Source organism: Aethalodelphis obliquidens, unplaced genomic scaffold (genome assembly GCF_003676395.1).
Source record: "Aethalodelphis obliquidens isolate GAN/ISIS:26980383/991018 unplaced genomic scaffold, ASM367639v1 scaffold88, whole genome shotgun sequence".
Lineage (NCBI taxonomy): Eukaryota > Metazoa > Chordata > Mammalia > Artiodactyla > Delphinidae > Aethalodelphis > Aethalodelphis obliquidens.
The window spans coordinates 587887-604222 of record NW_020838032.1 but is presented as its reverse complement, the minus strand read 5'-3'; the positions used below and the strand labels follow the sequence as shown (position 1 = coordinate 604222).

General features: G+C 38.3%; 1 protein-coding gene across 1 annotated transcript in view; it reads right to left on the bottom strand.

The window, feature by feature from the left end:
* ZNF367 (zinc finger protein 367) overlaps positions 1-16336 on the bottom strand; it is a 28587-nt gene that overhangs the window by 7086 nt on the left and 5165 nt on the right. Inside the window, exon 2 of the mRNA XM_027094165.1 lies at positions 2136-2286. Coding sequence (XP_026949966.1) covers positions 2136-2286 — 151 coding nt within the window. The remainder of the gene's footprint in view (positions 1-2135; positions 2287-16336) is intronic.

Sequence of the window (16336 nt, the reverse complement as noted above, 5' to 3'; positions counted from 1 at the left end):
CAGGCAACTACCCTCTAAAATTACCCCAAACCCTACTATACTCCTTGAACAACTGAAGATTATCTGCTGACTTTTAAATGGTCCTCTAATACCTGCACTATAGCTACTACGTTAGGGAGCAGGGTTTATCTTTACTTCCCTCTTGGAGATTCATTCCAGCCACGAGGCAGTTCCCCATCTTCTACTCTTTGAAATCCCTATCTTTTCTGCCCATTCAAATCTTCCCAATCCTGTAGTCTCAGTAAAACTCCTCCCTACCCCCCAACACCCACCTCCAAATATTAAGCTACATATCCCTTCACTAACTTAGTGTCCTATGTTGTTTATGTATCATGGTACTCTCCTTATACAAAGATACGTAACACCTTGTACTCCATTTCATTTCCTATATACAACACAGTGCTAGGCTAAAGAAAGCGCTCAAAAAGGTTGTTTTTCAATCATAATTAAACTTATTATTTCTTGAATAAACATTCTTTGGTCAACAATTATATACTGGTTCTTCCTATATGACTCAAAGAACAGTAATGAGTCTTCCCTAAATTTCTCATTATTTAGAAATGTACTAGACGAATGTGACAGTTGGACACAAGTTAATAAACATAGGATAAAGTAAGACAAAAGCTTTTTACAAAGCATATACTATTAGAGCTTAACTATAGCATGGAGATCTTCAGCTCTGTTCCCTGGCATACAGTGTAGTAAGCCTGGAAGTACTGGGTGACACACAATGGGTTAGTGGTAGGTCGGGACTGGGACTCAGGCACCTTTTTATGATGCCGCATGGTCTTGAATCTCAGCAACTGATTTCACACTGGCAAAATGTACTCTACAGCTGTGTACCAGTTATTTGGGGTTATTTCAGACTAAGTAGATTGAAAAAATACAAAAATTCTCAAAATCAGATATTCATTCAATAATAGTTTTCCTGAATGATACCTGAAGTCAAAACATCTTGGCCACCTTAGTTTATAATGATTCAAAATTAAAATTTTACCCTTTTTCAGGGATTTAGCTAAGAAAACTGTATTCTAGCATACCACTAAAATATATCTTTTCAAAAACGGAAAGAAAAAAGAAACAGGTGATGACCATAAACATAGTGGAACAAACAGGGGACTAAGGGTTAAAAGCCCAAGTTCTAGACCCATACTGACCAACAGAAATAGAATGAGAACCACTTATGGTAGCCACATTAACAAAGTAAAAAGAAACAGGTGAAATTAATTGATAATATACTTCATTTAACCCCATATATCTAAAATTCTATCATTTCAATTTGTAATCATTATCAAAAATTTTTAAAGATATCATTTACTCTCTTTTTTTCATACTAAGTGTATTTTAAACATCCTGTTCATCTCAATTTAGACTAGCCACATTTCACGTGCTCAACAGCCACATGTGCTACTATACTGGACAGTGTAGTTCTAGACTTAAGGGTATGAGAAGTTGTAAGTCAGTGGTAATTGGGTGTTTTTGTGCCTCAGTTTCCTCATCTGTAAATTATTTGATATCATTATTAGAACCATATGGCTCCTTCTGGGTGGGACCAACTTTCTCTATGGAAAGAACAAGGCCCTCTTTATATTATCTTTTTGCTCTTTATATGGTATTTTTATGGTATTTTAAATGCAAGTATAACTTCTCTACACAAATAAAGATACATGATAGTCTTGGGATAGCTACCTATAATACGCTTAATTCTGAAAAATTATACTTCACCTTAGATTTAATAGTTAGGTCAAATACCCTGAGGATTCTAGAAATTCTATTAAAAACTTGACTATAACTGATTTAGGATTTGGCCTACAAATCAGTTTTAACAATTATACAGACAACTTAAGGGCATATCAGGTAAAATTCGGGTACATAGAAGGATAGAACCAAATTTAGTAATAACATTCCTGTGACAACTACATTAATTACCATGATAACTTTAGAAATCACATGGTATCAATGTTCAGAAAACTATCCCTCCCCACCAAAAGAGAAGCTGACTATACAGTGCCTGTTTTTAAAACTTTACAATAAGGAAATGGAAGGTAACTAAAAATTAATTTATAGGCCCAAACATCAAATCAGCTTTCAGTTAAGTATCACTTTTGGCATTCTCTAAAATTTGCTCAACTTACCTGTATGAGTCCTTTTGTGAGCCTGGAGTGACTTCTCCCGTGGAAACACCCTATTACAGATGTTACAACGTATTCTGCTGGACGAATGCTCTCCTTCATTTATTAAATCCCGTACAGTATCTGCTCTGGGTCTACCACGTCGGATTCCATCCTGTTAACAATGTGCATAAACATTAATATAATTTCTTGGACTCCACTCATTAAAACAAAATATCATAATACAGGCATGCCTTACTTTACTACGCTTCATTTTTTTTCAATTTTTCAATTTTATTTTTTTATACAGCAGGTCCTTATTAGTCATCAGTTTTATACACATCAGTGTATACATGTTAATCCCAATCACCCAATTCATCACACCACAACCACCACCCCCCACCACCGCTTTCCCCCATTGGTGTCCATACATTTGTTCTCTACATCTGTGTCTCAACTTCTGCACTGCAAACCGGTTCATCTGTACCATTTTTCTAGGTTCCACATATATGCATTAATATACGATATTTGTTTTTCTCTTTCTGACTTACTTCACTCTGTATGACAGTCTCTAGATCCATCCACATCTCTACAAATGACCCAATTTCGTTCCTTTTTATGGCTGAGTAATATTCCATTGTATATATGTACCACAACTTCTTTATCCATTCGTCTCTCAATGGGCATTAAGGTTGCTTCTATGACCTGGCTATTGTAAACAGTGCTGCAATGAACATTGGCGTGCATGTGTCTTTTTGAATTATGTTTTTATCTGGGTATATGCCCAGTAGTGGGATTGCTGGATCATATGGTAATTCTATTTTTAGTTTTTTAAGGAACCTCCATACTGTTCTCCATAGTGGCTGTATCAATTTACATTCCCACCAACAATGCAAGAGGGTTCCCTTTTCTCCACACCCTCGCCAGCATTTGTTGTTTGTAGATTTTCTGATGATGCCCATTCTAACTGGTGTGAGGTGATACCTCATTGTAGTTTTGATTTGCATTTCTCTAATAATTAGTGATGTTGTGCAGCTTTTCATGTGCTTCATGGTCATCTGTATGTCTTCTGTGGAGAAAGGTTTATTTAGGTCTTCTGCCCATTTTTGGATTGGGTTGTTTGTTAATATTGAGTTGCATGAGCTGTTTATATATTTTGGAGAGTAATCCTTTGTCCATTGATTCGTTTGCAAATATTTTCTCCCATTCTGAGGGTTGTCTTTTCGTCTTTTTTATGGTTTCCTTTGCTGTGCAAAAGCTTTGAAGTTTCATTAGGTCCTATTTGTTTATTTATTTATTTCCATTACTCTAGGAGGTGGATCAAAAAAGATCTTGCTGTGGTTTAAGTCAAAGAGTGTTCTTCTTGGGGTTTCCCTGGTGGCGCAGTGGTTGAGAGTCCGCCTGCCGATGCAGGGGACACGGGTTCGTGCCCCGGTCCGGGAGGGTCCCGCGTGCTGCGGAGCAGCTGGGCCCGTGGGTCGTGGCTGCTGGGTCTGCGTGTCTGGAGCCTGTGCTCTGCGGTGGGAGAGGCCACAGCAGTGAAAGGCCCGCGCACCGCAAAAAAAAAAAAAAAAAGAGTGTTCTTCCTATGTTTTCCCCTAAGAGTTTTATAGTGTCCGGTCTTACATTTCGGTCTCAAATCCATTTTGAGTTTATTTTTGTGTATGGTGTTAGGCAGTGTTCTAATTTCATCTTTTTAAATATAGCTGTCCAGTTTTCCCAGCACCACTTATTGAAGAGACTGTCTTCTCCATTGTATATCCTTGCTTCCTTTGTCATAGATTAGTTGACCATAGACGTGTGGGTTTATCTCTGGGCTTTCTATCTTGTTCCATTGATCTGTTTCTCTTTTTGTGCCAGTACCATATTGTCTTGATTACTGTAGCTTTGTAGTATAGTCTGAAGTCAGGGAGTCTGATTCCTCCAGCTCCATTTTTTTCCCTCAAGACTGCTTTGGCTATTCAGGGTCTTTTCTTTCTCCATACAAATTTTAAGATTTTTTGTTCTACTTCCATAAAAAATGCCATTGGTAATTTGATAGGGATTGCATTGAATCTGTACCTTCCTTTGGGTAGTATAGTCATTTTCACAATATTGATTCTTCCAATCCAAGAACATGATCTATCTCTCCATTAACCCAAATTTCTTTCATCAGTGTCTTACAGTTTTCTGCATAGAGATCTTCTGTCTCCCTAGGTAGGTTTATTCCTAGGTACTTTAAGCTTTTTATTGCAATGGTAAATGGGAGTGTTTCCTTAATTTCTCTTTCAGATTTTTCCTAACTAGTGTATAGGAATGCAAGAGATTTCTGTGCATTAATTTTGTATCCTGCAACTTTACCAAATTCATTAATTAGCTCTAGTAGTTTTCTGGTAGCATCTTTAGGATTCTCTATGTATAGTTTCATGTCATCTGCAAACAGTGACAGTTTTGCTTCTTTTCCAGTTTGTATTCCTTTTATTTCTTTTTCTTCTCTGATTGCCATGGCTAGGACTTCTAAAACTATGTTGAATAATACTGGTGAGAGTGGACATCCTTGTCTTCTTCCTGATCTCAGAGGAAATGCTTTCAGTTTTTCACCACTTAGAATGATGTTTGCTGTGGGTTTGTCATATATGGCCTTTATTATGTTGAGGTAGGTTCACTCTATGCCCACTTTGTGGAGAGTTTTTATCATAAATGGGGGTCGAATTTTGTCAAAAGCTTTTTCTGCATCTATTGAGATGATCATATGATTTTTCTTCTTCAATTTGTTAATATGGTGTATCACATTGATTGATTTACTTATATTGAAGAATCCTTGCATCCCTGGGATAAATCCCACTTGATCATGGTGTATGATCCTTTTAATGTATTGTTGGATTCTGTTTGCTAGTATTTTGTTGAGGACTTTTGCATCTATGTTCATCAGTGATATTTGTCTGCAATTTTCTTTTTTTGTAGTATCTTTGTCTGGTTTTGGTATCAGGGTGATGGTGGCCTCATAGAATGAGTATGGGAGTGTTCCTTCCTCTGCAATTTTTTGGAAGAGTTTGAGAAGGATGGGTATTAGCTCTTCTCTAAATGTTTGATACAATTCACCTGTGAAGCCATCTGGTCCTGGACTTTTGTTTGTTGGAAGATTTTTCATCACATTTCAATTTCATTACTTGTGATTGGTATGTTCATATTTTCTATTTCTTCCAGGTTCAGTCCTGGAAGGTTATACCTTTCTAAGAATTTGTCCATTTCTTCCAGGGTGTCCATTTTATTGGCATAGAGTGGTTTGTAGTAGTCTCTTAGGATGCTTTGTATTTCTGCAGTGTCTGTTGTAACTTCTCCTTTTTCACTGACTTGAGTCCTCTCACTCTTTTTCTTGATGAGTCTGGCTAATGGTTTATCAATTTTGTTTATCTTCTCAAAGTACCAGCTTTTAGTTTTACTGATCTTTGCTATTGTTTTCTTCGTTTCTATTTCATTTATTTCTGCTCTGATCTTTATGATTTCTTTCCTTCTGCTAACATTGGGTTTTGTATGTTCTTCTTCCTCTAGTTCCTTTAGGTGCAAGGTTAGATTGTTTATTTGAGATATTTCTTGTTTCTTGAGGTAGGCTTCTATAGCTATAAACTTTCCTCTTAGAACTGCTTTTGCTGCATCCCATAGGTTTTGGATCATCATGTTTTCATTGTCATTTGTCTCTAGGTATTTTTTGATTTCCTCTTTGATTTCTTCAGTGAACTCTTGGTTTTTAGTAACATATTGTTTAGCCTCCATGTGTTTGTGTTTTTTACATTTTTTTCCCTGTAATTGATTTCTAATCTCATAGCACTGTCGTCAGAAAAGATGCTTGATGTGATTTCATTTTTCTTAAATTTACTGTGGCTTGATTTGTGACCCAAGGTGTGATCTATCCTGTAGAATGTTCCATGTGCACTTGAGAAGAAAGTGTAATCTGCTGGTTTTGGATGGAATTTCCTATAAATATCAATTAAATCTGTTGGGTCTATTGTGTCATTTAAAGCTCGTGTTTTCTTATTAATTTTCTGTCTGGATGATCTGTCCATTGGTGTAAGTGAGGTGTTAAAGTCCCCACTATTATTGTGTTACTGTCGACTTCCTCTTTTAGAGCTGTTAGCAGTTGCCTTATGTATTGAGGTGCTCCTATGTTGGGTGCATATATATTTATAATTGTTATATCTTCTTCTTGGATTGATCCCTTGATCATTATGTAGTGTCCTTCCTTGTCTCTTGTAACATTCTTTATTTTAAAGTCTATTTTATCTGATATGAGTATTGCTACTCCAGCTTTCTTTTGATTTCCCTTCACATGGAATATCTTTTTCCATCCCCTCACTTTCAGTCTGTATGTGCCCCTAGGTCTGAAGTGGGTCTCTTGTAGACAGCATATATATGGGTCTTGTTTTTGTAACCATTCAGCAAGCCTGTGTCTTTTGGTTGGAGCATTTAATCCATTCACGTTTAAGGTAATTATCGATATGTATGCTCCTATGACCATTTTCTTAATTGTTTTGGGTTTGTTTTTGTAGGTCCTTTTCTTCTCTTGTGCTTCCCACTTAGAGAATTTCCTTTAGCATTTGTTGTAGAGCTGGTTTGGTGGTGCTGAACTCTCTTAGATTTTGCTTGTCTGTAATGCTTTTGATTTCTCCATCGAATCAGAAGGAGATCCTTGCCAGGTAGAGGAATCTTGGTTGTAGGTTCTTCTCTGTCATCACTTTAAGTATAGCATGCCACTCCCTCTGGCTTGTAGAGTTTCTGCTGAGAAATCAGCTGTTAACCTTATGGGAGTTCCCTTGTATGTTATTTGTCATTTTCCCCTTGCTGCTTTCAATAATTTTTGTCTTTAATTTTTGACACTTTGATTACTATGTGTCTCAGCATGTTTCCCCTTGAGTTTATCCTGTATTTGACTCTCTGTGCTTCCTGGACTTGGGTGGCTATTTCCTTTCCCATGTTAGGGAAGTTTTCGACTATAATCTCTTCAAATATTTTCTTGGGTCCTTTATCTCTCTCTTCTCCTTCTGGGTCCCTATAATGCGAATGTTGTTGCGTTTAATGTTGTCCCAGAGGTCTCTTAGGCTTTCTTCATTTCTTTTCATTCTTTTTTGTTTATTCTGTTCTGCAGCAGTGGATTCCACCATTCTGTCTTCCAGGTCACTTATCCTTTCTTCTGCCTCAGTTATTCTGCTATTGATTCCTTCTAGTGTAGTTTTCATTTCAGTTATTGTATTGTTCATCTCTGTTTGTTTGTTCTTTAGTTCTTCTCGGTCTTTGTTAAACATTTCTTGCATCTTCTCAATCTTTGCCTCCATTCTTTTTCCGAGGTCCCATATCATCTTCACTATCATTATTCTGAATTCTTTTCCTGGAAGGTTGCCTATCTCCCCTTCATTTAGTTGTTTTTCTGGGGTTTCATCTTGTTCCTTCATCTGGTACATAGCCCTCTGCCTTTTTATCTTGTCTATCTTTCTGTGAATGTGGTTTTTGTTTCACAGGCTGCAGGATTGTAGTTCTTCTTGCTTCTGCTGTCTGCCCTCTGGTGGATGAGGCTAACTAAGAGGCTTGTGCAAGTTCCCTGATGGGAGGGACTGGTGTTGGGTAGAGCTGACTGTTGCCCAGATAATCAAGTTCTTACTTCTTTCTGCTAGCGTTGGAGGGTCTCCTGCAGAGGCGGTGGGTGGCTGTAGCTCACCGTGGGGACAAGGACACTGGCAGCAGAAGTTTTGGGAAGTACTCCTTGGCATGAGCCCTCCCAGAATCTCTATTACGCTTCACTTTATTGCATTTTGCAGATACTGTGTTTTTTACAAATTGAAGGTTTGTGGCAACCCTGTGTTGTCAGATGGTGATTAGCATTTTTTAGAAATATTTTTTAAAAGTGTTTTTTTTTTTTTTGCGGTACACGGGCCTCTCACTGTTGTGGCCTCTCCTGTTGCGAAGCACAGGCTCCGGACGCACAGGCTCAGCGGCCATGGCTCACGGGCCCAGCCGCTCCGCAGCATGTGGGATCTTCCTGGACAGGGGCACAAACCCTTGTCCCCTGCATCGGCAGGCGGACTCTCAACCACTGCGCCACCAGGGAAGCCCTAAAAGTGTTTTTTAATTGAGGTAATTTTTAGACATAATGCTATTGCACACTTAAGAGACTGCAGTATAGTGTAAACATAACTTTTTATTCATTGGGAAACAAAAGCTTGTGTGACTAGCAGTCTGGGACTGAACCCACAATATCTCAAAGTTATAACTGTAAATAATTTTTTGAAACCTTTCTTGAGTGACATCAGTGAAATGGCAGAGTAGGTAGTTCCAAGGGCCCACCCCTCCACAGATCACTAAAAAGTCAAGCAAAAACTGTTCAGAATCAGCTTTGTCACAACTCCAGAAAATGATGAGAAACTTACAGCAACTCAGAGAACAATGAATCAAGAAACAAGCAACGTAAAACAGTAGGAAAGCATTGCAGCAATTTTTACAGCCCTTGCCCCACCCCTTCACTCAGTGGTCTTTGAAGATTACTGCCTTCATTCTTAGTGTAGGAATCTAGTCCCTGGTTCAAGAAAGAACAGAGAAGACTTTACTCTGAAGGAATTTTGTTTGTCTGTTTTGCCCAGCCTGGGGGCTACCTGAAGGTCTGAAACAAGATGCTTGTCTTTGTTTTGCTAACTTAGAACTCTCTCTGGGCAGAAGAGTGGCTACACAGAGGGCATCTCTCAAAAACCTTGTAAGGTCAATAACAACTTGCTGCCCCCTGGGGGAAAAGATTTCAACGAATGCACACAAACACACCAAAAGCCTAGGAGGAAAAGCTGGGGAGAGAATTTCCTCAGGAAATTAGGGCACTGGAAAGTGCCCACATATCCCAAAGACAGGAATTTAGGAAGCCACACACTTGCCTGTCCAGCGCAGGAAGCATACTCAGAAAAAACCTGAAAAGAACATAAGTTTTCACCTCTGGCTGATCCTTAGGCTCAGCACAAACAAGAAATGAAGGCTAAGACAGACTTGTAAACAGTCTGGCTAAGTACAGAAGGAGAGCTACAGCACAGACCATTCTGAAAAGTTAGAAGGGGTTTTTTCCCCCCTTTCTTTTCTTTCTGTTTTTGTTTTTTGGGTTTTTTTTTTGGGCATTCAAGATCTCTCTCAAAATATGAGATGACTAAAGCTAAAGAAACAGACTTTAAAGAACAAACACAATAAAGAATAGAGTTTACAAAAATAGTTTAGAAAAGTCACCGAACAGCTACAAACCACAGCACACAACTAAAACAAACTCTGAGGAGAGAGGAGAATCTGATTTCCAGAGTTACTACTTTATAATATTCAAAACACCCAGTTTTCAACAAAATATTACAAAGCATGCAAAGAAACAAAAATATTAACTCCCATACATAGGAGTCAATTTCTCCTATGAGGAAGCAGACATTGGACTTACTAGACAAAGATGTTAAACTGTCTTAAATATGCTGAAAGAGGTAATGGAAACCATGGACAAAGAACAAAAGAAAACCAGGAGAACACTGTTTCAACAAACTGAGAATGTCAAAAAAGAAACAAAATATTATTATTATTATTTTTGTGGTACGCGGGCCTCTCACTGTTGTGGCCTCTCCCATTGCAGAGCACAGGCTCCGGACGTGCAGACTCAGCGGCCATGGCTCACGGGCCCAGCCACTCAGCGGCATGTGGGATCTTCCCAGACCAGGGCACGAACCCATGTCCCCTGCATCGGCAGGCGGACTCTCAACCACTGCACCACCAGGGAAGCCCACAAATTATTTTTAAAAATAGAAATTCTGAAACTAAAAAATACAGTAACCAAAATGAAAAAAATTCACTACAGAGTCTTAATGGCAGATTTGAACGGTCAGGAGGAAAGAAACAGCAAATTTAAAGATAGGTCAACTGAAATTATCCAGTCTGAGGAACAGAAAGAGAAAAGAATGAACAGGGCCTATGATACCAGTAGGACATCAAGTGTCTTATGGGTCCATTTGGGCTGCTAAAACTAAATACTACAGACTGGGTAACTTATAAACAACCAAAGTTTATTTGTCACAGTTCTGGCAGTTGTAAAGTCCAAGATGAAGATGCTGGCATGGTCAGGTTAGGGACTACTTCCTGGATCATACCCAGTGCCTTCTTGCTGTGTCCTCACATGGCAAAAGGGGCAAGAGAGCTCTCCAGGGCCTCTTTCATAAAGGCACTAATTCTATTCATGAGGGCTCCACCTCCATGACCTAAGCACCTCCCAAAGACCCCCACCTCCTAACACCATCATCTTCGGGGGTCAGGATCTCAACACACGATTTCTGGGGGACACCACAGCATCAAGCATACCCACACACACACAATCGGAGATCCAGAGGGCAAGAGAGACTAGGGCAGAAAGAATATTTGAAGAAATAATGGCATAAACACAAAGAGAGATATAATCAAACTATCAAAAGACAGAGACTCTTGAGAGCAGCAAGAAAGACGCAGTTTATCACACATACCAGTCCTCAATAGGATTAACAGCTGATTTCTCAGGAGAAACTACGCAAATCAGTGGGATGACATGTTTAAAGTGCTGAAAGGAAAAAAAAAATCAAACAATAATCTTATATTCAACAAAACTATCACTCAAAAATGAAGAAATTAAGCATTCCCAGACAAACAAAAGCTAAGAGAGTTCATTGCTAGACCTGCCCTACAATAAATCTAAAGGGAGTTAGTTCTTCAGGCAGAAATGAAAAGACACTAGACAATAACTCAAAGCCATACAAAAAAATAAACAACACCAGGTAACTACATAAGCCAGAAGTATTGCACTTTGGGCTTATAACTCTTCTTTTCTTTCCTATATAAAAGATAAATGCCAAATGTATTAAAAAATAATAAATCTTTGTTAATGGGAACACAATATAAGATGTAATTATGACAACAACAACAAAAAGGGAGAGGGACAGAAATATATGGGAGCAGAACTTTTGTATACTATTGGTGCTAAGGTGATATTAATTCAAAAAGAAAAAACAGAAAAGGAAACAAGAAAGAAAAGAAAATAGTTCATTACAAAAAAATCAAACCCAAAAGAAGGCGGTAATCGAAGAATTGATAAACAAAATAGGTATAACACTATAGAAAACAAATAAAATGGGAGAAGTTCTTCCTTGTAAGTAATCACTTTAAATGTAAATAGATTAAATTCTGCAAACAAAAGGCAGAGATTGGCAGAATGGATTTTTTTTTAAATGAACCAACTATATGGTATCTATAAGAAACTCACTTTAGGGCCAAAAACATAAATAGGTTTAAAAGTGAAAGGATGGGGCTTCCCTGGTGGCACAGTGGTTGAGAGTCCGCCTGCTGATGCAGGGGACACGGGTTCGTGCCCCGGTCCGGGAGGATCTCACATGCCGCGGAGCGGCTGGGACCGTGAGCCATGGCCGCTGAGCCTGCGCATCCGGAGCCTGTGCTCCGCTACGGAAGAGGCCACAACAGTGAGAGGCCCGCGTACGGCAAAAAAAAAAAGTGAAAGGATGGAAAAAGAGATAACAATTATAAACACATGCACACCTAACAACAGAGCTCCCAATATGTATGAAGCAAAAATTGGCAGAATTGAAAATAAAAAGACATAGTTCAAAAATAGCTGGAGACTTTCGCTTTCAATTAATGGATAGGACAACTAGACAGGTCAACAAAGATATAGAAGACTTGAACAACACTATAAACCAACTACACCTAACAGAATATGAAGAACATTCCACACAAAAACAGCAAAATATCCATTTTTTTCAAGTGCACGTGGAACATTTCCCAAGATAGACCATATGTTGGGCCCAAAGCAAGAATCAATAAATTTTAAAAGACTGAAATCATCCAAAGCATCTTCTTTGACATACTTGGAATGAAACTATAAATCAATAACAGAAAAAATACTGGAAAATTCACAAATATGTGGAAATTAAACAACACTCTTAAACAGCCAATGGGTCAAAGAAGAAATCACACAGGAAATTAGAAAATACTTTGACATGAATGAAAATAAAAGCACAACATATCAAAACTTATGGGATACATTTCTAGGACTGGAAGGCTTAATATAAGATACCACTGCTACCCAAAGTGATATACAGACTTAGTGCAATCCCTATTAAAATCCCAAAGGCCTTTTTTGCAGAAATGGAAAAAGCAATCCTCTACTCATGGAATTGCAAGAGGCTCCAAGTAGACAAAACAATATTTTAAAAGAACAAAGTAGTACTCACACCTCCCTATTACAAAATTTACTGCAAAGCAATGGCAATTAAGACAGTGTAGTACTGGCATAAGGAAAGACATAGGCCAATGAAACAAAATGAGAATCAAGGCATTAACCCTTATCCTATGGCCAATTGATTTTCAACAAGGGTGCCAAGAACATGCAATGAGGAAAGAATAGCTCTTCAACAATATCGTTCAATCTGAGAACAATATTGTTCTCAGAACAATAGTTCTGAGAAAACTGGATTTCTACATGCAAAAGAATGAAGTTGTACCTCACACAATATATAAAAAATTAACTCAAAATGCATCATACACCAAAATGTCAGAGCTGAAACTTTAAAACTCTTAAAAGAAAACAGGGATAAATATTCATGACCTTGGATTTGACAATGGATTCTTAGATGTGGCACCAAAAGCCTAAGCAACAAAAGAATAGATAAACTGGACTTAAAATTAAAAACATTTGTGTCACAGGACATTATTAAGAAAGTGAAAAGACAACCTACAGAATGGGATACAATACTTGCAAATCATATGTCTGATAAGGTTTTAGTATCCAGAATATATAAAGAACCTTTACAACACAACAACGAAAACTCAAATAAAATATGGGTAAAGGACTTGAATAGACATATCTCCAAAGTAGTTATATGTATGGGCAGCAAGCCCATGAAAAGATGCTCAACATCATTAGTCATTAGGGAAATGCAAATCAAAACTACAATTGAGGTCAATTATATCTCAGTAAAGCCTGAAGGGAAAAAGATTAAACACACACACACACACACACACAGTGAGATACGACTTCACACCAACTTAGTTATACTCAAAAAAAAAAAAAACAGGAGAAAAGTAGAAATAAGGTGTTTTTTTGGTCAAGAATGTGCAGAAACTAGAAACTTCATACATTGCTGGTAGGAATGTAAAGTTTTAGCCACTATGGAAAAGTTTGACGGTGTGATACAATGTCATATACATATGTACATATACAAATACAATGGACTGTTATTCAGCCATAGAAACGATACATGCTACAATGTGGATGAACCTCAAAAACAGTATACTAAGTAACAGAAGTCAGACACAAAAGGCCACATATTTTATGATTCCATGTAATAAAATGTCCAAAATAGGTAAAACCACAGACAGAAAACAGATTGGTGTTTTCCAGAGACTGCCTATAGAGGGGAAAAGGGAGTGACTACTTAATGAATACAGGACTTTCTTTTGGGGCGATGAAAATGTTTTGGAACTTGATATAGGTGGTGTTTTCACAATATTGTGAATTACTAACTATCAGTGAATTATACTTCAAAATGGTTAATTTTATGCTATGTGAATTTCTGCTCAATTTTTTGAAACACTAATGAGCTCTGAACTTACTATGGACTTTAGTTAATAATGTACCAATTTGGTTTGTTAATTGTAACAAATATATTAATGCAAGACGTCAGCAATAGGGGAAACTGGATATGTGGTTGATGGGAACTCCCTGTACTGTCTTAACATTTCTATGTATGTAAAACTAATCTAAAATAAGCATTTCCTTGAAGAAAAAAACTTTCTTTCCAGGTAAGTTAAATTTTTACACATATAAGTTAAATGAAAAAAAAGAAAAGAAAAACATAAAAAACACCTACATCCAAACTGAAGATGTTTTTACTGCTGTCAATATAAAAACCTAAAGCCTTCCCAAAGCTTAAAAACATCAGCCTGAAACCTTGATAATAAGCCACAGCAAAATTCCCTTCAATCAATTTTCACCTTGAAAGAAAAGCTCAATCTCAACATGGATGAGTTATCTTATAAGTCATGTCTAAAAAATTCTTAGATATTAAAACCTATTTCTGCAACAGCCAAGAGGTGGAAGCAACCTAAATGTCCCCTGACAGATGAATGGATAAAGTAAATGGGATATATACAATGAAAAATTATTCAGCCTTAAAAAAGAAGGCAATTCTGCCATATGCTACAACATGGATGAATATTAAGGGCATTATCCTAAGTAAAATAAGGCCGTCACAAAAAGACAAATACTACATGATTCCACTTATATGCGGTATCTAAAATGGTCAAACTTAGAAACAGAAAGCAGAATAGTGGTTGCCAGGGGCCATAGAGAGGGAGAAAGGGGGAGCTAGAGATGGGTACAGTTTTGGTTTCGTAAGATGAAAAAGTTCTGGAGTTCTATTACAACAATGTTCATATAGTTAATACTTTAAAATGGTTAAGATGGTAAATTTTACGTTATGTGTTTTCTGCCACAAAAGTATAAAAAGAAAACAAATGTGAGGGTACTCCCCAGTGGTCCAGTGGTAAAGAATCCGCCTTCCAATGCAGAGCACGCAGGTTCGATCCCTGGTCAGGGAACTAAGATCCCACATGCTGGGGGGCAACTAAGCTGGAGCCACAACTATTGAGCTCGCATGCCTCAACTAGAGAGCCTGCGTGCCTCAAACTACAGAGTCCACATGACCTGGAGCCTACACGCCACAACTAGAGAGAGAAAAACCTGCAAGCCACAACTAGAGAGAAGCCCGAGCACCTAAACGAAGAGACCACGTGCCTTAATGAAAAAAGATCCCACATACCTCAACAAAGATCCCATGTGCCACAACTAAGACCCGATGCAGCCATAATAATAATAATAATAATAATAATAATAATTATAATGGAAAAGAATGTGAGAAAGCACTGTGGCAGATTATAATATTGTTAAAATATTCACTGTTCCTTCCGCACTGTGGGCCCCAATGAGGCCAACTTGGCCATATAACTTTGCTTTAACCAATGAAATGTGAATAGAAATCACACGTGTGACTTCTGAGCAAAAGCTCTAAAAGCCATCACAAGGTTCTACCATCTCTCTTTCCTCTCTGCCTTGAGACTCGCATGTCCCAGGTAGGGGATGTTCCTCCTGGGTCCCAGAATGAACAGGATGAAGAGTACACCTGCTGTTAACCCTCACAGGATACATAACACGAGCTTTGTTTAGGTTGACATTGAGATTTTGAGGTTCATTCGGCAGCATGGTTTAGCCTAAGCTACCTGACTCAGGCACATTGTTAATAAATATTTGTTAATGGGATAAAGATCTCATCAATTCTCCACAATAATTGTATAAATTGTTGCTGGTTATGATCATACCATGAATAATTGTTTTAAATAGTTTTAAAAATGAAAAACAAACACAGCATCTATGATCCATAAAAACAGCAGATGATTTGTTCTGTTAAGAAAGAAATGGAACGTGAAATAAGGTTAATTAAAAACCTTAGTAATACAACTCCTCTGCCATGAAAGGATAATTTCCCTAATTTTTTTTAATACATTTAATGTATAGTATTGCAAAGTATAGGGTCAGTGATTCTCAACAAATCTTTGTTATTTATTTATAGTTATTTTTGTCTGTGTTCGGTCTTTGTTTCTGTGCGAGGGCTTTCTCTAGTTGTCGCAAGCGGGTGCCACTCTTCATCGCGATGCGCGGGCCTCTCACTATCGCGGCCTTTCTTGCTGCGGAGCACAGGCTCCAGAAACGCAGCCTCAGTAGCTGTGGCTCACGGGCCTAGTTGCTCTGCGGCACGTGGGATCCTCCCAGACCAGGGTTCGAACCCGTGTCCCCTGCATTAGAAGGCAGACTCTCATCCACTGCGCCACCAGGGAAGTCCCCTAATTTTTTTTTCTTTTTTTTTTGCTGTACGCGGGCCTCTGCTGCAACCTCTCCCGCCTCGGGGCACAGGCTCTGGACGCGCAGGCCCAGCCGCCACGGCTCACGGGCCCAGCCGCTCCGCGGCACGTGGGATCCTCCCGGACCGAGGCACGAACCCGTGTCCCCCACATCGGCAGGTGGACTCTCAACCACTGCCCCACCAGGGAAGCCCCCCCCTAATATTTTTTAAATACATAAAAACATATTGTTGACTCTATTACAATTTGAAATAACTGATTTAGTATCAAATACTATTTAGTATCAAAAT